Consider the following 25,823-nt stretch of genomic DNA (forward strand, 5'->3'; position numbering starts at 1 on the left):
AGGATATTCCTCCAGAGGACTGGGGGGCTTTTTATTGTAGTTTGATCATTAGAAGCACAGACAGACAGGTTTGTGGATCACATGGTGACTTGCCTGCCTGGTCCAAAGGTTGTAGACATCATGAGCCATATAGATCAGCTGCTAGACCGTGGTGTCAGGCAAAGCAGTTTAGAATTGTTAGGTGCTAGGAGTGTTTGGGGTAAGCCAAGCCTGTACAAGAGAAACAGGTTCTACTTGGAACCCAGCTGCTATGGCATAACACCAAAAAGCTGGCAAATCAAATTTTACATTGATTCCTGGGGGAGAGCTAACAAATGTTGTGTAGCATCCAATCCAAAAAAGTGTAGATATTTTAGGAAATACTAAAGGACCAATACAGGAAGAGGGGTAATGGATAGTCGTGTTAGGAAAGGTTCATGCCAACATTTAAAAAAGGACATGGCACACATGTATCTATGCTAATGTTAGAAATCTCCAACCAAAATTGCAGAAATAGAGTGTTTGGTTGGGAAGAGAACACAGGTATAGTAGATATAACAAAAACCTGGTGAAACAAAGAGAATCAGTGATCTATTTTCCTGAATACAAACCTGGAGGACAGGGAAAAGTGTTGCTCTTTTTATCAAGAAGGGTGTAAAATCTAATGTAGTTGAAAATAATAAGTTCAAGTCCCTCTACAGAATCACAATACAGGTAGTCCTCATGTAGCCACCACAATTGGGACTGGCAACTTGGTCATTAAGCAAACCGGTCACTAAGTGAAACCGCAACTGTGCCTATGATCTTACTTTAGCTTTCCTTTGCTTTACAGACCTGTGAAGGTCGTAAATATGAGGACTGGCCATAAAGTTACTTTTTCATCATTGTCGTAACTGCTACATGAGGCAGTTGTTAAATGAGGACTACCTGCAGATGCCAATATCTAGCCACAACTGTAAATAAGATCTATCAATATATTATTGCCCACCTGATCAAAATACAAGGCATGCAAAGGATAAGTTATTATAGGATTGGCTACCATAAGAAACAAAATGCTGGACAAAGATGTCCCTTGGCCTGATCCTGCAGGGCTGTTCTTAAATTTGGATTTAAGTCATTTATGGCAGGAGGGGAAAAGCCCATTCTCTTCACAATGCAATCTTAAACAAATCCCATCTACTTTAGAATCATATGAAATAGCAAATATTCTTTAATCAAAATGATTAATGAAGTTAAATAACATAATATTCCATTCTAACTATGGTGGCTACCTATCTTGGTCTGATATTTTTTACTGCTAATTGTATAAGAGTTCTTGTTCTTTCATTCTTAGAAAGATGACTTGCAGAATGGAATTCAGTAATTCTGCCAGTAAGGCAACATTTATTCAATGTGCCCATGATCAGATTTCAACTGGGACCTCAGTTCCATCCCATTCTTAATTTGGTTTTCAGAGATCCTCCAAATGTGCTGGAAATTCATAGCTATTGTTCAACATTTCTGAAAAGCATCCAGTTTGGGAAAGGCTGATGTATGTTACTGGTAAAAAATATTACGATAATAAACTGTTTGACTCAGGAAAACTTGATCCTAGTAATCAGAAATGTTTGAAACAAATGAACAACTATAAATAAATGCAATTATGCTACATCTGTTTAATACTAATATTTCCAAAATAATTGTTTTAAAGCACAGTTTAGATTATGGAGTAAAGACTGATGCTTGTATTCACAAGGGGTACAATGTAGGTCACAGAAATCAAGGAAAAATTTATTTAGTTTTATCCAGAATTGAAGGGAAAATTTAAAGAAACGTATAACAAGTAGAAAAATTGGTATCTAGCATTGCCGGCCAATACAATAAGTACAGAGTGTTTTCCTCTGGAGACAAGATTCTACTTTCCCCCCTTTCACTTCCTATTTTTCAGCTGCTTCCAGGAAGTTAGAATTACTTCAAACGTTACTTGCAGCTAATGCACATATGCATATTTGTCATTTAATTACAGCAATATCCGATTATGAACTTTGTGTAAGTGGTTGGCTGCAAAATCAGGAATCTATAGATGCCAAAGAGGAAGCTCTGGATGAATGGGTAGAAAATTGCTACTCCTAACCTCAAGGAGTATGCTCATAAGTCTGCAATCCTAGACTCGCTTATTACTAAGGCGGATATAAGTGTAATAGAGGTCACTCTGAGTAAACGTGAATAGATTATAAGCATCTATGCTTTATGTTAACCTAAACACTATACTATTCAATGAGCTGCTGTAATAAGGGGAACCATCAATTTGCTGATGATAATATCCTATTTCAAAATATCTCTGAGAGAGTAGCCAGAAAAGCATTTCAGTAACTGTTGCTTTTCAATTATAATAGTGCCTCTTTTTATATTCTGCAATTTTTTGCAGAAGCAAAAAGCTCCCAGATTTTTCTAAAGCAAGACTACACATTAATAGCAGAGCTGATGAAAAGTATCAATTGCTTCCAGTTCCACTCACAACCGTAATGACTTTTAATGAGAATTCCACAACAAATTCTAGCCATTATGAGCTTCACGGTATTTGTGAATGGCTATAGTTAAGTGATAGGATAAGAAACTTTTTAAAGCTGCTGTTACTTTTTACATTATAAAGATCACAGCTGCAATCTTTAAAAAAAAAAAAAGGCCAAAAAAAAAAAGAGTATTGTTGCTAATTTTTTTTAAAAAACTAGGTTATGCATTTTTACTGATATTTATTTCCTGCTGGTATGAAGTGCACTGAGATAAAAATGCTAATTCTGGTGGAGCTCTTTAAGAATCTGGCTGTTCAAAGCAAAATAGCCAAATTCCCAAAGTGATTTGGGAGGGTTGAAAACAAGCATGTAATCCTACCACCTATGTGGAACCTCAAAAGATTAGATCCACACATAGGAGGTACTTTGTTTCATGATGATACAGTAATAGGGTAACTGAGAAAATTCTTTTAGTAGCTCTGTACTGCCGATTTTTTTTCACTAAAAGGATCTGATACTTTTTTTTTCTAAGTACCATTCTGCCAAAATGTTAAAATTTCCAGCTCCAGGATAAAAACTCTCTGGACCCAAAATCAGCACTCACCACTATCATATTAATTCAGTTAGATGTCCTTACACTACCTTCTCTTGTTAAAAATGTTGTGGATTTCCTTTCTGCCTGTCATGTTTCTTTTGGTTCTCATGTTTCTTTTCTCTTTCTGTTCACAATGACTTGCTGTTGGCATTTGCTTTATCCCAAAGTTTCTGGCATACTGTTATATAGAGAGTTCTCTTCCCAGCTGTGAAAGCTGAAACTCTGCTCCTGTACATGTTTATTTTGAGGATCAGTGGGTCCGTGGGACTTACTCCCATCTAAAGCAGGATCCTCACAGCAGTGTTTCTCAATCTCAGCAATTTTAAGATGTGTGGACTTCAACTCTCAGAATTCCCCAGCCAGCATGCATCATAAAGTTGCTGAGCTTGAGTAACACTGACTTACAGCATCTTCCACAATTATTCAAATAACCTTGGGTTGGCACAACTCAGCAATGGCTGAGAGACACTAGAGGGCTTAAAGAATGACCTTGAAGGACAGTGGGACGATCCATTATCAAGACAATTATCAGACAAACATGCCTTAAGTCCATTCTAAGAATCTGACTTGAGAGAACATCTCAGATAGGCCCCTCTATGGCTGGCTGGGGAATTCTGGGAGTTGAAGTCCACATGTCTTAAATTGCTAAGATTAAGAACACTGCACTAGAGGAAGCTATAAATTATTAGTAAGGAAATGGCCTATATATATCTGAAATGGTAGCTTTAAGCAATATCCTTGGATAGAGCATGGGGATGCACACATTCTAATATTTAACCTAATAAAAGTTTAACTAAATATCCTATACACAAAGAGATTGGGGACACTCTGGGTGGAGAAATGTGAGGCTTTTGAATAGGGCTACAGATGTTATTTGTTTGCAAATGATTAAGCAAAATGTAGCAATGCCTCTTCTACGCATACATGTCTGTATAAATGTAAACACGTTTTGGTTTTTAATTCTCATCAGTCCCAGGCAACATGATCCAAAGCAGGACATCATGGGAGCTGTGTCAAAAATAACTGGAGGATACCAAAATGCTAACCCCTATTTTAAACTTTCAAACATTATATTATTTCTTCCAGAATAATGACACAACCTAGTAAATTCTTTTTTGCTGGTTGAAGATGGACCAAGATAATTGGCTCCAGAAAGCTTTAAAGATCCAGTGGACTAGAATGATATCTGTTTCTAGTTAAATCAATTGAAAAATCTGTATCTGCAGTTGGAAATGATATGGAATAGCCTACAACAGGCTTTCAAAATCCACAAAACTATAAACAGCTCATCAGATTCAAACAGGAACAATAGGTTTGCATGTTAGAAAGGGGAATGAGAGAGCAAAGCTTCCTTCTAAGCCACAACAACCAGTTGGAAGTTTATTATTTTTATTTATTTGATTTATATTTGACCTTTCTATTTAATGGGAAGGTCTTGGCAGCCTTCAATATACAAACACAAATAGAAAATAATAAACTAAAAACTATACAACTAAAATGTAACTAAAAATATAGTCACTAAGTTTAAATCATGGAAAAAATGTTTGAAATTAGTACTCTTGAAAAGATGTTGGTTCTCTGAACTGGAAAGGCAGCCACTCCTAAACCACCTTATAGTGAGGGATGGCCACAATTTTTAGCTAGCATAAAAGTTATAGTCATGCCAGAATAATAATGGTATGTTTAATCATGGTGCAATAGGTACATTTTTCATAAAATAGATCCAGTGGCCAGCCAACATAATTTATTATTGTATAATAGTGCTTTGAATAGAAATCTCCAGAACCTAATAATATTGAAAATTACATTCTAAAGATGAATAGGATTTCAGGTCTTGACTTTGTTGCAACAGTAATATAAATATATATAAACACTATATTCACAAAGATGTAATGTTGTAACTTCAGGAGATGGGCAAAATGATTACGCATATTAAATGCTATGATTTATGTACTTGCATCAGGTGCAATTCCAGCATTTGCATATTACCGCACGTGTCATCATGGTCATAACAGACATTGTTGATCAAGACCTATTTAGTTTAGAAATGTCTATATTTAAATATCACAACAGTTACAAACCTTCTGCATTTAGATGCATTGTTTCCAGAGGTCCAATAAAAGCATACCGCATTCCCAAGCCATCAGACATCACAAGGTCTAGATCATCTGGTGATATTACTCCATCCTGCACAGAAAAAAAATATTAATTATGAATGTTAAAGAACTGCTAAAATTCAAATTTACTCTATAATCCCTTTATGGATAGGAAATATTGGAAAACAAAAGGGTAAAATTCATTGTCGAACAAAAGTTGTTGATGCAGTGTATCAATCTGCACAGTGCTTTATGGAGTAATACGGTCTCGCAGGTTATTTCTGATGGCTGTGGAGGATAGTGCAAAGATGTCAATTTTATTTTTAAAAAAGATTTTTTTAAAAATTCAGAACTGCAAGGTTTTTCTTGCTATTTTAGATGTGTCAAGCTTATATGAAGGCATAGAGTACCTTATTTATTTAGCTGCCAATGGAAAACCATATGAAATTATACCTCTGATTTTGAGTGATTTATGCCTGGCAAGTGCAATGATCAGTGGCATGATCCAAAGGCGTCATTAGACAAGCTGAGTTCAACTTGAAGGAGACTTATTTTGGCAGGACAGTGATTGCTTTTCTCAAAAGGACTTAATAACCATAAAGTATTATGCAGCCTTCCTGAACTTGGTATAAAATTGCTTTCCAGATGATAGAAATCTTGGACATAATTAGGAATCTAGGTGCTTGTGATGATCCTAATTCAATTGATGTTATTAACGTTCAGTGGTGTCTGCAGGATCTGCAGCCTTGCGCTCAAACTCTGCCCTTCGTGCCCACCAGTGTGATGTTATGATGCATGTAGACAAGAGGGGCTTGTATCACAATGCTACACTGCAGTCTGACGACCACCAACCCTTCCCTCCCCTGATGTTGCCATCTTTGATCCAAATCTTGAAAAAATGACCCAGTTTAAGTAAGCCTACATCATTTCTGAGTAAATAATTGATATGTTGCCACTTCACTTTCATCATATAAAATGCCAGTTTCCATTACAGTATGATTTTGGAGGATTTCATTAACCTTTTCAGCTGGGGTGTGTGGTGTGTATGTGTATTATGCAGGGGTGGAAATGGACAAACATGGTAATTAAATACAGTCCAAGTAACTGCCATATACTTTATTACAAGTTGGTTGCATCATGGAAGCAATCTGCATGGCCTAAACATGCCCAGATTCTTATGTTTATTAAGAGGCAACTCCCAAATCTCCAATATAGCATGTTATGAGGTGCTGTTTGAAGCTCAGTTAACATCCAGAGGATATGTTTCCAAGCAAACCAGCACACCCAAAAAGCAGGACAGGACAAGTCCGTCAGTTCAGATTTATCTGCCTATTTCTTTAAAGCTCTTCCTAACAATATACTTTTAAAAGTATTGTTTTTACAACAGTCTCAGTTTAGAATATATATTCTTAGCTAAGAAAACCACATTACAACAAATTTTGTTTTATGTATTCAGATCAAAGATCAGATTATACAGGGAAATCACATTAAATATAAAAAGTACTATTAAAAATAATCAAAAGGAAGAACATCATACATCAGTAAGCAATAACATAAGCCTTGTATTCCAGATTTCATAGTCCAAACATTACAGGAAATTGATCACAAATTCATTCCAGAAACAATGGCATAAATAACCAATCATTCCTATCTATTCTCAGGATCATTTCATTAAAATGGGATTTAAGTAGCAAAATGTACGGTCAAAGGTAGTCCTTAGTAGTACAGGTGAAACTCGAAAAATTAGAATATCGTGCAAATGTTCATTTATGTCAGTAAGGCAACTCAAAAGGTGAAACCAATATATGAGATAGACGCATTACATGCAAAGCGAGATATGTCAAGCCTTACTTTGGTATAATTGTGATGATTATGGCATACAGCTTATGAAAACCCCAAATTCACAATCTCAGAAAATTAGAATAGTGTGAAAAGATTCAATATTCTAGGCTCAAAGTGTCCCACTCTATTCAGCTAATGAATCCATAACACCTGCAAAGGGTTCCTGAGCCTTTAAATGGTCTCCCAGGCTGGTTCAGTAGGAATCACAAGCATGGGAAAGACTGCTGACCTGACAGTTGTGCAGAAAACCATCATTGACACCCTCCATAAGGAGGGAAAACCCCAAAAGGTAATTGCAAAAGAAGTTGGATGTTCTCAAAGTGCTGCTCGTCAATAGCACATCAATAGAAGGTTATGTGGAAGGGAAAAGTGTGGTAGAAAAAGGTGCACAAGCAGCAGGGATGACCGCAGCCTGGGGAGGATTGTCAGGAAAAGGCCATTCAAAAGTGTTGGGGACTTTCACAAGGAGTGGACTGAGGCTGGAGTTAGTGCATCAAGAGCCACCACACACAGACGGATCCTGGACATGGGCTTCAAATGTCGTATTCCTCTTGTCAAGCCGCTCCTGAACAACAAACAACATCAGAAGCGTCTTACCTGGGCTACAGAAAAAAAGAACTAGTCTGTTGCCCAGTGGTCCAAAGTCCTCTTTTCTGATGAGAGCAACTTTTGTATCTCATTTGGGAACCAAGGACCCAGAGTCTGGAGGAAGAATGGAGAGGCACACAATGCACAATGCTTGAAGTCCAGTGTGAAGTTTCCAGAGTCTGTGTTGATTTGGGGAGCTATGTCATCTGCTGGTGTTGGTCCACTGTTCAGGGTCAACGCAGCCGTCTACCAGGAGATTTTGGAGCACTTCATGCTTCCTTCCGCAGACAAGCTTTATAGGGATGCTGACTTCATTTTCCAGCAGGACTTGGCACCTGCCCACACTGCCAAAAGTACCAAAACCTGGTTCAATGACCATGGGATTACTGTGCTTGATTGGCCAGCAAACTCGCCTGACCTGAACCCCATAGGGAATCTATGGGGCATTCCCAAGAGAAAGATGAGGGACATGAGACCGAACAATGCAGCGGAGCTGAAGGCCGCTATTGAAGCATCCTGGTCTTCCATAACACCTCAGCAGTGCCACAGGCTGATAGCATCCATGCCACGCCGCATTGCGGCAGTCATTGTTGCAAAAGGGGCCCAAACCAAGTACTGAGTACATATGCATGCTTATACTTTGCAGAGGTCCGATATTGTTCTATTTCCAATCCTTGTGTTGTTGATGTCATGTAATATTCTAATTTTCTGAGATTGTGAATTTGGGGTTTTCATAAGCTGTACGCCATAATCATCACAATTATACCAAAGTAAGGCTTGACATATCTCGCTTTGCATGTAATGCGTCTATCTCATATATTGGTTTCACCTTTTGAGTTGCCATACTGACATAAATGAACATTTGCACGATATTCTAATTTTTCGAGTTTCACCTGTATATTGGAGAAATTCTATGTTCTTTCTACTGGCAGTGTTCCCCAATACCTTGTGCATCAGACATGACACAGTTTTTATGAATGGAAAAATCCAGTTCATATAGTGCAACAGTTGAATACCACTATTGTGTCTTTGCAAGAATGATGGATCATATCAGGGCAAAGATGGGTTTGTTCTGAACTTCCAGCACCAGCCAGAATGGCCATTGGTGGGAGTTACAGTTCAGGAATATCTGCAAAACCATAGTCTTACCTAATATGAATCACAGAATTAAGCAATAAGCTCACAGACGGAACCTAATTGCTTCAAAATACACAGAGAAAATGCATAAGCAGTATACAATCTTTGCCTTTTATTTAAACAGTTTGTAGTCTAACCCATTTTCCCCCTTCTCTCTAACAAATAAATAATTAGGTTAAAAAATATTGTATGAATGGGTGTGTGAAAGCCACGCAAATGGATCTGAACATCATTCACTGCTGAACCATCCACTATCAGCCCCTCCTATTCATGCAGACTTCAACGGTTTCATGGGGACCATGGTGGCTTCTGATTCTGAAGGTTTTCCTGGGAAACACTAGTTCCTTTCCTTTCCTTTAGATTTTCTCTCACTTTCTACCTCTTCTTAAGAGATACTGAGCAAACCTGAAATAATGTGTTTCCAAAAGATGAAATTACATGGTTAATATATAGAGCATAAACATTTCTATCTGATAAATTTTCCAATTAGTTCTTCATTCACTTAGGCTGCAATCACCCATAATGCAAATTTTTTAAAAACATAGTTTTTTATGCAAGCCATACTGGCCTGACGTATGCAGTATTATACTATAATGACTGGACTAAATAATGGCTTACTTCCTGAGTTCATAAACTGCTCGGTGACCAAACCAGAGAAAGCTAGTGTCATTAGCCACAGTGAGAAGATGGATCATTCAGCCAAACCACAGTTATAACTAGTAACATTTTTCCCCAATAGAAGGTTGCTTGAACCAAGTGCGCTGATTTCCCCTCCCAATCATACTAAAGGAATGTATAAGCTGAGGCTGGGTCATAAATCAGGAAGTGCCATAAATGCAGCTAGAGGTGCCAGGTAGAAACACTGTCCTAGAAGAGTACTTTGAAGTCCAGTGCTTGCCTTTCCACTCTTGAAAATCTTCACAAAGTAGAATTAGCATGTAGCACACCCACCTATACACACAGAGGTTTATTTCTGTAAAATACCAGAGAAAAGCTTCCAACATTTCAATAATAAAAATAAGCATCTAAAATGCCTTGTATCTTCTATCTTATTTCCCATTGATCAAGAAAATCTTTCAAAGAATCCAGCCTTCTGCCATAGCACTCATTTTACAGTAAACATTTAAGATGAATCCATCAAGTTAAAAAATTGACACAAATCAGAAGATTTTTATACTAGCAATTTATAGCATCGTCATCTGTCTGCTATGTTTATCAACATTTCAATAGTCATGGGCCATGCTTAACAATTTTGGGCCCCCAAGGCCACAGGAGTAAGTTGTGGATGCAAAGTGAGGACAAAAATATTTTCAAGGAGGGAAGAGTTCATTGAGTTTTAGAGAAATGTTATTAGCAGTACAATTTTGGAAGTTGCAATTTTAAAATGGCAGGAAACCATTATACCAGTTTTGAGCAACTGCAATCAGAGATGTATCTAGGGGATGCAAAAAGATGTATAAGGCTACATCCCTTGGGCTACCAACCTCTGCTGTACATCATCAAAATTATGGCTGGGTGACTCTATAAACTGCTGTAATTTCTACTGGTGTTTTCTCAGGAACAGTATGTAATGCTAATTACAGGAAATATAACTATGACACTAGGAACAGATGGGAAAGAGGATTATAATTGGCATATATTCTTCAGGTAAACATGTTCTTAAAAGCTATTAGCACTGCCTGTTAAGAAACATTAAATATTCTAGGTGTGGGTTGTGAAAAACTGAATTGAAATTTCAGACTTCATAGATTTCAGAATTGTTGCAAATATTATGATTCCTTCCAACATTCCTAACAACTGGTGCAGGAGAAAGGTATGCATGGGCAACTGTGTTCTAGTTTTTAAGTTCCTTAATGAAGAAATTTAACTGCAAACTGAGTCAAATTCAAAACTAAAGTTTATAAATGCCATGTAAAACGCTGCTATGAGTTTATTTGATTATACAGAAAAAAACCCGTATTATATCTCCTCTGGAAAAGCCTACATCCCAAAATGATTCTAGACCACCAGATGTGGCATAGAGGCTTTACAGAGTCCTGAACCAAAGGCATGAAATATGCCAGCTCATACTTATTGCTATGAGACCAAGGGCTGCTCCCCTTTGTTAGAAGAAGCTCAAAGCTCTCCCAGAAATGTAGCAATTGAGGGATCTAAAAATGTACCAGAATCAAAGAACAGGTCTCCTGGTAAGGAAAAACTTACTGAAGTCCATTCAGTAGAATTTCAGCGACAATTTCTGAACTGTATAACTACTATCTGAACCTGGTTATAAGTACTCAATTCCAAACAGCCATACTTGAAATGTTTCTTCACCAGCTTCTGAGTTTATTTTGATTGTAACATTTAACTGATGAGGCTAACATTCTGCTTTCTGCTTTTTTTACTTATCTGAGAATTTTTGATGCTCTACAGTCCTAATCTTATTAGCATTCTGGACATCTGAAAGCCCAATTTTACTTCCAAGCCAAAAATGGAAAGTTACCAATATAATTAAACCAACTTCTTGAGAAATGACACGTACAACAGCATCTTTTCAGAACTACAATGTGAGGAAACAAGAAGCCTGGCAAGAATTAAATGTTGGAGCATATGTATAGCATATTTATAAACAGGTAACCACATGGAGTACTCAAGTGACATGGAATAAAACTATGGGATGGCCTCCTGCACAATTCACATAAAATCAGAAACCTCTATTTAATGGGCTAAGAAATTTCTATTTTTTTCTAATGTTTTCATTTTCATGTTTTGAGCACATTTGTTTCTTTCTATGCTTCAGCATTAGCATCTTAACTACAGAATCAAACATGTCATCATTATGCCAGCAGAACATGAATATGGAAAAAAAAACCTTAAGGCTCCTATATTATGAAATGAATATTACTTTGACTGGTCAGTCATGTTATCTATTATAATTTTACTACGCTTAATACTGGACTATACTGTGTTGATTAAAGATCCAGTTGAAATATGAACTTCTCTACCATATTATGGACCGAATCCAGATCTTGCTGAATTTGTGCTTAGTGAGCAATGCATTTATCTTCGCCACCAGTTCTCTGTCAGGCAATTCTTCCCTCCACTCCACAAACAAACTTAGTTACACAGGAAAAGTAATAATAGACCCAGCATTCACAGCATATAGTGATCCCTTATCTAGTAACTAACTTGATCTGACCCTACTTAGCCTGTTCCAGGTTAGCAAAGAATAACTAGGTATTGCCACCAGCTGTGAGTTTGGACTTTTCAACAGTTCCACCTGACAAAGCTCAAAGGCAATGTACAGAAAACTATTAAAATATAATACTCCAATCCTACCTGTCTATTAATCATATTTATAACTCACTGGATCAATCAGACTCCTGTCAGGTGTCTTACTGAGTTCTATGAGACTTACTCCTAAGTAAAGCCTGCAATGCTATACTCAGCTTGTAGTAAGTCCCATGTACTTCTGAATAACTATGTATAAGATTATACTATGAGACTGGGTCTGCATACCATACTATGCCATGATGTAGTTTTATTTAGTAGTAGCTTAGTGTAATCTATGAACCCAGCCACTGTTGTTTGTAACCATTGTTCACTGTTTAGTGTTTTACGTGCACCTAGCCAATTGTGGCTTATTCAATAAATCCAGTTAAACAAACCAAAAGTTAGTGCAACATGGATGCCAAATCTTAAGTCATATATTGTAGTCGCAGAACTAGAAGTCAGAAAAATAATAATGATCATACATACCCCAACGAGTCTCCATGTTTCACTAATAATAGCATACTGAAGTCGGTTCAGAACAAATCCATCTATCTCTCTTGTTAATTTAACTGGTGACTGTCCTATATTCTTCATCAAAGCATAGGCTTTCTCCACTGTAGAAGGATCTGTTTCTGGATGAGGAACTAATTCAACAAGAGGTACATAATATGGTGGATTTACCTAGACATTACCATTTAAAGAGAGAGAGAAAGCATGTTAATGGATCTATTGCTGTAATCAGGCAACCTTCCTTAGACTGTAATTTTGAAGCAAAAAAAGCATTTGGGCAACATGACTTGATCACCTTGGCCTCAAGAGTCTTGAAGCCCAGATGAATATAAAGGACAATGAAGCAAACTACAGAGATCTTCATGGTGCATTCTGACAATCACTTTTGACAAAGTTTAACCAAGTACTGTTAATCATTCCTTGTTACAATACTGCTGCTCGATATATTTATTGTAACTTAATTTTGTGCCATTCTTTGATCACATCTCCAGGGCAGATTGTAAAACTGTTGTCACCACACATTCAATGTGGGACATTACTTTTTGTATGTTTGTATATCAAAATGGTATCCCCTTGAAAATATTGTATACCACATGCAAAAATTTCATGTAAGATATATAAATCTCTTTCCTCTGACCTCCCATTTAGGCTTGAATAAAACATATCTGTAAAATACCTTGAGATACTTACAGGATGCGCAACTATACATTGCTTCACATGCTTCAATCCAGTGAATAATTTTGTAGGCAACAGAGTGGAGGTTGAACTACTTAGGATAGCATCATTACTGACTATTAGATCTAACTGGGAAAAAATCTTCTTTTTCAGTTCTAAATTCTCAGGTGTGCACTCCTAGAATACAAAATAGTATATTAAAAGATGTAATAGGAGTCTTTTAATTGACAAATATTTCAATAAATTAGACTTTTTTGGAAAAGAAGTAATGCAGTGCTTAGAATATTTTATTAGTTTACACTGTAGTTTTACTAGTCACTGTCTAGTTTACACTGTCAGTTTTACTGACATTTAAGGATTCTGAAGGACTTTTAGATTTAGAAATAGCATATATTATGCAAAAAAACCACCACCTGAATATATAGGAGCAGAGAGCATAGCAACAGAAACACCACACAGCTAGGAAAAACACATTAAGAACTCATCTACTTTAATTGCTCCACCTTGGATACATGAGTTAGGATGGTGATATCATATCAAAAGTACAAGCAGAAATACTTTTACTGCTTGTATAAATAGAAACAGTTTGGTATTAAATACGTTTTATGCTAATTTTATTGATTGATCATATTTATATAGCTGCCCATTTCACAATAAAATGACTTTGGGCAGCGTACAACACTCAATTAAAATACATATAAAACAATCATTAAAACTATAAAAACTACAAAAACGAATGCTGTATACATCTCTAAGACCACAACTTCCAGGATGATGTACTTATGGGAAATCTCATGTATCAAATAAATTGTACTGCCAAACCAGAATCTTATTGCAGAAACTGTATTCTTTTGTAACATTTGCAAATGGCTTATCCTGTAAGTTATCCATTATCAAAAATATCCTTTTTTACCTTATATCTAGATGTGTTGACACATCTTTGTATTTAATATGCAAACAAGGTGATTCTTTATCTTTTTCAGTATCACTGGGTGTTATGTACAGTATAAGTGCATATAGATAACCCAATTACTTTTTTGTCTTTTGTTCAACTAAATCTACTTTCTGAAGCATAACACCATTCCTATTAGATAACACCCCAGTGAAAACTCTTATATTTTATACTTGAAACTATACCACCTAACTGAGAAACCACTTATTACAACACAGGATGTTATGCTCCACATATTGGCAATGATGATACTAACTGTGGTGAAAAAGTAAGTGTGAATGGAATTTTACTAAGTTTTTAAAGTAACAAGATCAGAACAATTCAGTGATAAGCAGGAGAGCCAACTGTAATATACCTTTTACCTTTGCAACAAAAATCTTTGCTTTTCTCCCAATTCCTGGATCATTCTACAAAGTGAGTTACTTTCAAATATTTCTGTAACAAAGTCACAAGGGTTTGAGAGCTGTGAGGATACTTGTTCAAACTAATAAATGAGTTGCATTGAGCAGTGTTTTTATGAAATTCTCCACCTGAAACCCAAAGCCGTTTTTCAGATCTGGAGATAATCACCGAGGTGAAGCTCAACACCCCTGGAAACTCAAGCCGACAATAATTATGCAAAGTCACTGAACGAGCATTTGCAGAGAGCTTCTCTGTTGGTGGGACAATTGTATTCAATTTGTTGGACTGATGGAATAAAAGTCTCTGTCCTCAAGGATGGATTTATGTTCTTGGGGAGACTGACTCCCTGAAGAAGAGAAGCTAAATTAAGCTCTAATCAGGTGTTAATCACAGGTTGTATAATTTATGAAAAGCTATAAAACTTTAGAACCTATTCACAAATAGGTAAAACACAATTTTAACAGCTGGCTCCTCATGAGGGTAACCCTGAACACTTTTTAAAGGACTCTAATATACAGTCAGGTCCAGAAATATTGGAACATCGACACAATTCTAACATCTTTGGCTCTATACACCACCACAATGGATTTGGAAATGAAACAAACACAATGTGCATTAACTGCAGACTGTCAGCTTTAATTTGAGGGTATGTACATCCAACTCAGGTGAACGGTGTAGGAATTACAACAGTTTGCATATGTGCCTCCCACTTGTTAAGGGACCAAAAGTAATGGGACAGAATAATAATCATACATCAAACTTTCCCTTTTTAATACTTGGTTGCAAATCCGTTGCAGTCAATCACAGCCTGAAGTCTGGAATGCATAGACATCACCAGATGCTGGGTTTCATCCCTGGTGATGCTCTGCCAGGCCTCTACTGCAACTGTCTTCAGTTCCTGCTTGTTCTTGGGGCATTTTCCCTTCAGTTTTGTCTTCAGCAAGTGAAATACATACTCAATGGGATTCAGGTCAGGTGATTGACTTGGCCATTGCATAACATTCCACTTCTGTCCCTTCAAAAACTCTTTGGTTGCTTTTGCAGTATGCTTTGGGTCACTGTCCATCTGTACTGTGAAGCGCCATCCAATGAGTTCTGCAGCATTTGGCTGAATGTGAGCAGATAATATTGCCCGAAACACTGCAGAATTCATCCTGCTGCTTTTGTCAGCAGTCACATCATCAATAAATACAAGAGAACCAGTTCCATTGGCAGCCATACATGTCCACGCCATGACACTACCACCACCACGCTTCACTGATGAGGTAGTATGCTTAGGATCATGAGCATTTCCTTTCCTTCTCCATACTCTTCTCTTCCCATCACTCTGGTACAAGTTGATCTTGGTCTCATCTGTCCATAGGATGTTGTTCCAGAACTGTGAAGGCTTTTTTAGATGTCGTTTGGCAAACTCTAATCTGGCCTTCCTGTTTTTGAGGCTCACCAATGGTTTACATCTTGTGGTGAACCCTCTGTATTCACTCTGGTGAAGTCTTCTTTTGATTGTAGACTTTGACACACATACACCTACCTCCTGGAGAGTGTTCTTGATCTGGCCAACTGTTGTGAAGGGTGTTTTCTTCACCAGGGAATGAATTCTTTGGTCATCCACCACAGTTGTTTTCCGTTGTCTCCCGGGTCTTTTGGTGTTGCTGAGCTCACCGGTGTGTTCCTTCTTTTTGAGAATGTTCCAAACAGTTGTTTTGGCCACGCCTAATGTTCTTGCTAACTTTCTGATGGGTTTGTTTTGTTTCTTCAGCCTAATGATGGCTTGCTTCACTGATAGTGACAGCTCTTTGGATCTCATCTTGAGAGTTGACAGCAACAGATTCCAAATGCAAATAGCACACTCGAAATGAACTCTGGGCCTTTTATCTGCACATTGTAATTGGGGTACTGAGGGGATATCACACACCTGGCCATGGAACAGCTGAGAAGCCAATTGTCCCATTACTTTTGGTCCCTTACCAAGTGGGAGGCACATATGCAAACTGTTGTAATTCCTACACCGTTCACCTGAGTTGGATGTACATACCCTCAAATTAAAGCTGACAGTCTGCAGTTAACGCACATTGTGTTTGTTTCATTCCAAATCCATTGTGGTGGTGTATAGAGCCAAAGATGTTAGAATTGTGTCGATGTCCCAATATTTCTGGACCTGACTGTAGATATGCCCATTCCTGTATTGACAAGGATTACATTTCTCATTTGTGCAGAAACAGAAAACCTTTATTTTAGAGCTCTAACTGAGCTCTTGAACATCAGTAAGGTATCTAACCCACCTTACAATTTAATAGAATCTTGCGAAAACATTCCTTACAAGAGCTGTAATTAGGATATACTAATTAATTAGTTGTAACAATGACAACTCACTGTTGAGATTGTTTCCTTTCAGCTTTTATATTAAAACTCTATATATAGCCACTTTATTATGAAAAAGTATGGAATTTAGAACAAATCATATATCAAAGCCATAAATATATTATGTCTCTAAAACCCCCAGTGACCTCAAATGAAAGTTAAATGGCTTTGAGTTATTTGTCATACAATATGCACCCACCCAGCACAGGTCTAACCTAAGTGGATTGTTTTGGTCTTCACAAATATGTTTTGTAATGTACCTATCAAAATAATTTTACTTGATGTAATTTTTAGGTACATACTACACCTAATCTGAGTAGTTGTTTCAACTGTCTTCTCAAAGAAAAAGGGAGAACCAAAGATTAAAATTTATTTTAGGGACACTTACTCCATTCCAAACTGGGTCAAAAACAATTCAGGGAATAGGAAAATAGAAGACTACTGATTATTGATGGGAAACATGTTTCTTCTTAACATATTCTGCATAAGAATTGTCACAACTGGATTTCAAACAAATATTCCTACTTGATTTCAAATAAAATAAGTACAATCTATATGGTATATATCCATATAATTAAAAAAAAACCCTATTAATTAAATACTATTCAAAATGTTTACATCAAATTACAATAAGCTCTCTTAAAAGTCATAAAGTATGAGAAGAGATTTAAATTTGATGAGTCTGCTTGAAACTCTTTATAACATTCCCTTTAAGTCCATTTCAGCCAATGACCAAGAAATGAATGTAAAAATAATTTATAGATAAAAGTACTGTTTAAAAATGAATTAATCAAAGTATTTCTAAACTATGGAGTAATTAAATTACTCATCTCAGTTGAACATTGGAAATTGGAGGATTATACAATGGAATCTAGTAGTAATAATTTTTTTTTAAGATCCATTGTCCCCCAGGCATATAAAACACAATTACACTTGAGATTTCATCTATTGCCAAAATTGCCAAATTTACTATTGTAAAATACAGAAAAACTAAAGTTTAGTGGCAACACTTGGGCTAGAATGACATATTAGGAGCTGTATTCCTAAAACTGTTCAAGGCTAGGATAAAAAATAAAGTTGTTTAAGATTAAATAAAGCTATATTGTTTAAAGACTGTTAAATAAAATACTGTTATTCCCCATAAATATAGCATCTGCTACAGTAAAAATTACAGATCCAACAGAGTGTGCTTTTGGAGGAAGCATTTTCAAACTTTTGGGAGTCACAGGTTTTGAAAAACCCTGATTTAGAGAGAAAATGTATTGACCAAATATAATGAAGCACCAGTACCAAACTCCTTAAAAATAACAAGACACGCTTTTCTTATAAAAGCTAGTTCAGTATTACTGTGCTCATGTTCACTGCTTTTTGGCATGTGACGTTATTTTTCATCCGTCTGAAGTCAGAAGGAAATTTTATCTTAATCAAACTGACTAGTGATCCTGTGGATTCTTCCATTCTTTGCCTTCCAGGGAGCACATGACTTGGTTTATTGGCTCTGACTGTCTGCAGCTAATCTGCTCTGCAGAGACCAGAGACAAACACCGGGTGAAACTTGTTTACTCTGCTTCTCTGCCTATGGCACACAATTACCCTGATTTTATAGGTTAATCTTTAAAGGGTGATGAGGGAAGGGTCATGCCCTGAAGTTTAATCCTCTCCCAGGAATTCTAAAACAACTTTTTAATGTGTATTATTTAACCTTCTATTATTTATGCCCTAAAGACAGTCTTTTTCTTTTGTGTGTAATAACGGAATAGAGTTCCTTTTTTAGACTTGAGATATTCTATTTGTTGGCTTTCAAAAGTAGGTTAGGATTAATAGACTTTAGAAATAGAAATGTGCATTTGCTTTCATTTCACTGTTACATTAAATCAGTTCATCTATTTCCTTGTGTACAATTCTGAAATAGTATTCAAATACTTAAGGAAGGACCTTGATTCTACCTACAGTTAGGACTCTGGTTTCTCTGGTTTTGGATTAGTGAGCTTTATAAATCTATAAATAAACCCAGCCAACTGAAGTTTATTTAGCGAATCACAATCCAAGTACAGCTTCACATGGTTTGTGAATCTAGCCTCTCACTGGAAAGGAAGGAAGGAAGGGGGGAAGGGGGGGAAGATTTAGATTTAGCACAAGTTATTACCAAATAATGGTTCTCAGTCTTTAAAGAGATATTTGCACTAGTGTCTTTTCCCCATATCACGGATGCTTGAAAATGCTGCATATTTCTATAGCGTACTGACATAGGAGTGTGGGCCTAGTCTTTAATGTGCAAGAGATAGGATTCCCTGGTTACAGGGAGGTCAGGTGCAGTGAATGCTTTAAAGTACAAGTGGAAAGAAATGGGACTGGCTCGAGGAGAAATCATTAAGAGATGATGAAGCCCGCTAATAAAACTTTAATAAATATACCAAAATGCATCTGTGCAACGCAGCAGACAAGTGCCGAGTAGCCTGCAGATATAATGATTTTATAAGATTAAAGGGAAAATTGTGGTTTTGATTCTTCTTCAGCTAACCATTTTATGAGAAAGTATACCCATGGAAGCCCGCCTCGGCTAGGGGCACTCTAGATGTGTTGGGATTAAAATCCCCACTCCAGCCAGGCAGCTTGGCCAGGATTGACTGGGGCTGAGGGCAGCTGTAGGAAGGGACCAGGCAGGAGAAGTTGACCTAAAGTGTATCAGAACTTCTGAAATGTGTCTCATTTAATGAATGTTCATAGGATCCATTGGTTCCTTGTCACAGAGATAGCAAAGCAGCTGGTTCTTGCCCTGATTATTTCATGTCTGGATTATTACAGCAGTCTACTGGATGGATCACCTAATACTTCTGTCATTTTTTGCCTTGAAGTCCTATACATTTCAATCAAAGACAGTGAGGCACATCTTCTCATGTCACACTGATAGTAAAAAGTGATTAAGCTTGACTGGATTGAACCTGAAGTTAACTTCTCCACTCAGTCAGGTGATTAAAAAGCCAAGAAAACCAAATAGAGTCTTAGGAGGTGGTAGCACTACCCAACTTTATCTGAACTCAGAACCTAAGCAGCGCTGGATCTCCTTAGGATTTAAATGAGAGATCTCCAGGGAATTCCAGAACTAGAGGCCAGGCTGGGAAATAGAAAAAAAAATCCCACAAGATGGGAATGGCAACAAACACTTCTGGACTGTTGCAAAAAACGCAACATGGATGTATCCATGATGTCTTTGTGAAAAGAAGGGGGAAGGAAAGAGAAGGCTGTATTAAGTCAAGTCACTGATACTGTGTTATGGTATACAAAACAAATAAATAAATAAACAAACAGTAAAATAAGTTACATTAAACAAGTCTTAAATTTTTAGGAAAAGATTAAGCCAGGGTTCTATCTCTAGGAAATTTGCCAAAATCATGTGAGACTTGTCACTTGTTGAATAACCTTGCAATCATTTTCTCACTATCTTTAGCACACCGCCCCCTCTAGTGACACACGTTATCAATACAGCTCTCCAGGATTATTTGTTTAATCTTTTTTTTTTTTTTTAAACAGCTGCCCACCTCAAATACATGAGGCTGGTTGGCTTACAATAAATACGTTGTACATAAAATATACAAAAAAAATAGAAACACACAGCAGCCAGGAAAATCATAAAAGACAGCCATTAACACAACCAGCAGACGGGCTCTGTCACACAACTGAGGCACCGGGCTTGGGCACAAAACCAGGTCTTCGAGGCATTACGCAAGGCCAGCAGCATTGGGGCCAATCTGATCTCTGGAGAGATGATGTGCCAGAGGGCGGGCACCACAGGGAAAAAGGCTTGTTTCATTTTGCTCAGTTCCCCCCTCCCTTTACCTTTCTCTTCACTTTTAGGTAAGAAATTTTAGGTAAGGATGGCTCCAACCCTACTGGCCTTTTGTAAGGCCCCAAAGACCTGTCTCTGTGCCCAGGCTGGGCCCCTGAGTGCGTGCAGGCATCCGTTTCTTGGTTGTGTTCATGATTATGGGGAGTATTTTCTCAGCTGCTATCTATTTTAATTTTTGTATTGCTGTAATTGTTTTTATTTTATTTAATTTTGTTCGCTGGCCAGAATCACTTGTTGAAATGGGCTGGTATACAAATTGAAGAATGAATGAATGAACGAACAAACAAACAAACAAATTTCACAAACATCTATTCAACCATGTATTTGTGCATTAAGGTATATGTGTCAGGCCCAGCCCAAGAACAACGGTGAAACAGTCCAGTCGAGTAAAGTTCCTTTATTTGCTTACACCTTATAGACAGAATCTTGCCAGACTAAATCTATACTACTGCAACTAGTGGATATACCCTGGGAGGTTCTAGGGAGTGGCTATCCTGAATCTGTTTCCTGCACTCCCCCTGCAGACTGTGTTGTCTTTTTCCTTTCCCTTCCAGGAATGCATCCCCTCCTTCCTGGTAGCCTTGATCTCTCACAATATGTCTAGTTTAGAACTGTGTTTTAAATTTTGTTTTGATTTGGTTTAATAGTTTAAAACTTTTCTTTATTTTGTGCATAAGATTCTATACTTGTGTGACCATATGTTTGTTATATACAGGTAGTCCCCAGGTTAAGAATGTATGGTTTAAGGACGACCCATAGTTATGAAGGAAGCCTACTGTAGCAAAATTCAAGTTACATACACAATGGTTCGAGTTCCTTACACAATACCACTTATACACAGCATTATACAATAACACTGTTTCAGTATTATTATTACAATATTACTACAGTATACCATATATATTATTACAGTATACAATACTGTTCCGGCTTACATACAAATTTGACTCAAGGACAGACCTTGGGAATGGAATTTGTTCTTAAACTGGGAACTTCCTGTATACAAAATGAACATGACTGATTCCTTCTGTTCCCTGTTTCAATCTTCACTGCATTTTTTTCCCCACTGCATTGCTTTTGGTTCTTTTCCAAAACAGGTTCTTTGTTCTTTGATTCTTTTCCAAAACAGTGTGTGCCCCTTAAGCTGGCATTTTAACCTGAAAGATCTTTGTAATTCCAAAATGCTATTGAATATACTTTCATTCAGATTACCACCAGCCCTGGTAAGAATTCTTAAGATTGCTGCAAACACAACATTACCCAATGCATTATCTACTCAGAAATACACCTAACTCAATTCAAATGAACCCATTCCCCATGACTGGACTGGTCATGGCATGATGGTAGTTATGAGTTCATGACTGAAGCCACACTTCATTTTGTACATGCATCAACATCACACTCATGTACAAAGGGGTGGAGCTTTGATAACATGGTTGTGACCACCGTCTCAATTTGCTGACTACCCCCCAGGGGAGCATTTGGCTCAAGTTGTGTGTACAGAATTAGTTAACCAAAAGTGTCCACTACTTCTTTAAATCCTCAGCTAATCTTTTATTCCTCTGTATGTTTTCTTGTTATTAAACTTGGATGTATACATTCTTTCCAGTCCATTGTCATCTAAGTTCTGTGGAAGCAGAACCTTCTTCATTCAGGCTTTTTGTATTCTCAATATATGGAATGATTAGTTGTCTCATATCAAGAATGGAATTTACTAGCCTTGACTGCAAAAACATGCAAGTATTTTTAATTAAATTAACTGATTTTTTTTTTAAATGAATGAAAGTTATTCATGTTTGCAGCATAGATATAAGACTGGTTCATTCACAAAATCTCTCTCATGGGCATTTCACAGGATCATCAAGGACTCACCTGAACATAAATGGCATCTTTTACTGCTTCTTTTAAATCTGTGCAACCACTAATGAGAGTGATCTGCTGGTCAGCTTTGAGGGAACCTTTCAGCATTCCAGCTGTTTCGAGTTCTTTCATTTGTTCACTATTAGAACATAAAGGTAACATTGAGATTATTCCTTAAAAGCATTTCCAGAGTTATACTGAGTTAAACAGATGTCATAGTCTTTAAATGCTTCATTGATATTAATATCCAATTCTAACTTTTGCAGACTCACTATGGTTGCCTTCGTGTTACAAGATATAAGGCCCTTCCTAGGGCAGTCTTTCTCAACTTGGCACCATCCAGTTGTAGAATACAACTTCCAACATTCCCAACCAGCACTGGAAATACATTTAAAACTTGAAAAAAGTGTGAGATAACTGATTTGCATTATTATAGAGTGATGAGATTCGAGAGCCCCCTGGCGTCCTGAAAACATCAAATAAGCTTTATAGAAAAAAATACATTTTTTCCAGTAGATTTACACAAATCCCCCTATTATCTATTAACTAATGAGATCCACTGGGAGGTCTGCTGCAAATAAAGCAGGATACCAGTTTTCCAACCAATAAATTAAATTGCTGAGATCAAAATCAGGTCTTTGGTTCAGGGCTGGGAAAAAAATACACAAGGAACGTGGTCACTGAAGTTTCCAGAAATGTGTTGCTGCACAGCATGGATCTGAACCTTTTCATTTCTGCATAGATTTTCTAGGTAAAATCTGGTGCTATTTCCCCTAAAAATGGGGAATAGCTTTCCTGTCTTGTTTTAGGCAAAGGATAACAACACTTACAGCAGCTAAACAGCAGATGGCACTCAAATCTATCTGCAACAGATTAAGACTTATAAATACCATTTGTGACTGGAAGAGGTAACTGACAACATAACCAACATTATCCCTTATTTATTTTAAAAATATTAAAATTACATTTCATAGTTGTTTTCTACTTCCTCTTGGAAACTTTCAAGTTTTCCAAGTTCTGTTCACAAAGTAATTTTTTTTTCATCTTGATTGCAGCATTTTTTTTCTCCATGAAATGAAAAAAAAAAGTACTAGTAACTTATTGAAGGAGAAGTAGTACACGACTTCAAGCGCATTTCTATTCAGTTGCAAGTACGACATCCAAGACATTATCTCCAGCTATAAACAGGCAAATTATTACAGCCCCCAATTTCTCAAAATTATTGAGATTAATACTATATAGGCTTTGGCTGGCTAGCAAGGATTAGGAAAGAGAGTGGGAGGGAGGTTTAAGGAGATGCAACTGTCCCACCACTTCCCAGTCCTTGATCTATAGCTTTCAGCTGGGAAGGTGTTGCATCTGAAGTTTTAATTGCTTCAAATAATCCTGCATGACTAAACAGAGCAAGTCCAAGGCATATTTTCTTCAGAAAATTAACAATAACTGTACTATTACAGAATTAACAATAACTGTACTATTCTATGAGAAATTATCTTTTGTTTGACTGTTTAATCCTATTCACCTCTAAACATTAATGAGCAGTTTCCTAGCATTAAAAATAGGGTACAAATGCAGCTACTTCAGTTTAATTCTCACATACAATCTGAAACCCATCAAGTTTTAGGGATTGGATTTATTAATTACATCATGCTGCCATTCCTTAGTTATGCAAGCCTTTTTAAAAATGTCTGATATAGAGTGATCTGGTTCTTTTAATTCCTGTCATCTTAAATGAAAGATCACTTGTGATCATGTTAAATGTTTTAGAATTATTACTAGTTTACTTTAAGATATCAACAATTTTGAATATTAGATCATATAAAATGGGTACAGGTAGTCCTCCAGTTATGATGGCAGTTGGGGCCAGAATTTCTATTGCTAAGCAATGCAATCGTAAAGCATGACATCACATGACCTTAACAACAGTAATCCCTGCAGTCCCCATCGCGTTGTTAAGTGAGGATCATGGGTCATTAAGTGAGCACCGCCTCACAACTTCCTGCCGACCTCCAACAAGCAAACTCAGTGGGGAAGCTGGCAGGAAGTTGCAAGTCCCAAGCAGCTTGCCAACAGGCAGGTAAGTGGCTGCTGCCAGGTAGGAGAGAGAGCGAGGAGGTGGCCAGGGAGCAGGTGGCCAGATAGATACAGCACAAGTGCAGTGGGGCTTGTGGGTTGGCTGTTCCAAGTGGCAGAGGTTGTGTGAACGGCAAGGGAGGTATGGTGCAAGCACGAGACTCAGGAAGGATAAGCAGGTGGGGGAGACTTACCTGAGCAACTTGCAACCCTCCCTGCCAGCTTCTCTATTGATTCTATTGTGGGAAGCTGGCAGGGAAGGTCATAAATCACAACCACATGACTGAGGGACATTGCAACCAAGTGTGAGCTAATTACCAAGTGCCCAAATTGCAATCATGTGACTGTGGGGGTGCTGGGATGGCTGGAACTTTGAGGCCTTTGTTGTAACCTCCACTCATTCAGCACCATCATAACTTCAAACAGTCACTGAACGAGTGGTCATTAACCGAGGACTATCTGTATTTTAAAACATTAACAACAATATTTGGCGAAATTTAATTCCAGGTTTATAGGTCAGTTTTCCGTTCCAGCGTGAAAAGTGTTACATATTCCACTCTGAATTCCAGGACAGCAGGATACTTTATACAGGGGAAATTCATTATTTCTGAACTCCCTTTAAATATGAAATAATCATATTTACTTCATATTTACTTCAGAGGATTTAAAATGACATAAAGGATATCATTTGTTTCATTTCTATAAAGATACTAATGCACAAATCAATACATTGATCATAAAATTAAAGTAAAATTAACATAAATTTAACTGCCTTGCCTGGAAAACTTCATATGCAACATACTTGTCCACTTTTTCAAGGGAATGACCAGATGAAAATTGTTGCGTCTTTTAAAGTTTCTTTAAAAGGGGTTCTGTTCAAGTGAGTTGTCACTGTACAGCATTTCTCCAGCTGTGCATCATGACCCCCAAGAGGAATGATGGAAGGGAAGGGAGAGGGATGACAGATTGCACCTAGGAGAAAATTGCAAGATGGAATTTACAAGCACTGGGCAGGAAGGAAAGGATTATTATCTCAGTGTGGCTGTGCTGGGAGATGACAGTCTCTCAGTGCTTTGCATGCTGCAGAATTTGAAGAACAGTTTAAGGTAAGCTGAGTTAAGGCAAAGAAAACCCTTTTCTTTATTTTCCCTGGTTCTGATGA

The 25,823-nt window shown here is 37.2% G+C and overlaps 1 protein-coding gene across 2 annotated transcripts in view; it reads right to left on the reverse strand.

Moving 5' to 3' along the window:
• CRYL1 (crystallin lambda 1) overlaps nucleotides 1–25,823 on the reverse strand; it is a 45,497-nt gene that overhangs the window by 5,652 nt on the left and 14,022 nt on the right. The window contains exons 1-5 of one of the 2 annotated variants that reach the window (XM_007427544.4): nucleotides 23,554–25,278; nucleotides 22,601–22,727; nucleotides 13,182–13,343; nucleotides 12,468–12,662; nucleotides 5,148–5,253 (exon numbers count right to left, since the gene is read on the reverse strand). In XM_007427544.4, coding sequence (XP_007427606.2) covers nucleotides 5,148–5,253; nucleotides 12,468–12,662; nucleotides 13,182–13,343; nucleotides 22,601–22,720 — 583 coding nt within the window. In that variant the 5' untranslated portion in view covers nucleotides 22,721–22,727; nucleotides 23,554–25,278. Of the gene's footprint in view, nucleotides 1–5,147; nucleotides 5,254–12,467; nucleotides 12,663–13,181; nucleotides 13,344–22,600; nucleotides 22,728–23,553; nucleotides 25,279–25,823 lie in introns of those variants that run through there. The other variant, XM_088140666.1, reaches the window with a different exon arrangement.

The sequence above is a fragment of the Python bivittatus genome, unplaced genomic scaffold (genome assembly GCF_059951505.1).
Source record: "Python bivittatus isolate LINGU-HERP-01145 unplaced genomic scaffold, Pbiv_v1 ctg000340_np1212, whole genome shotgun sequence".
In the NCBI taxonomy this organism is placed as follows: Eukaryota; Metazoa; Chordata; class Lepidosauria; order Squamata; family Pythonidae; genus Python; species Python bivittatus.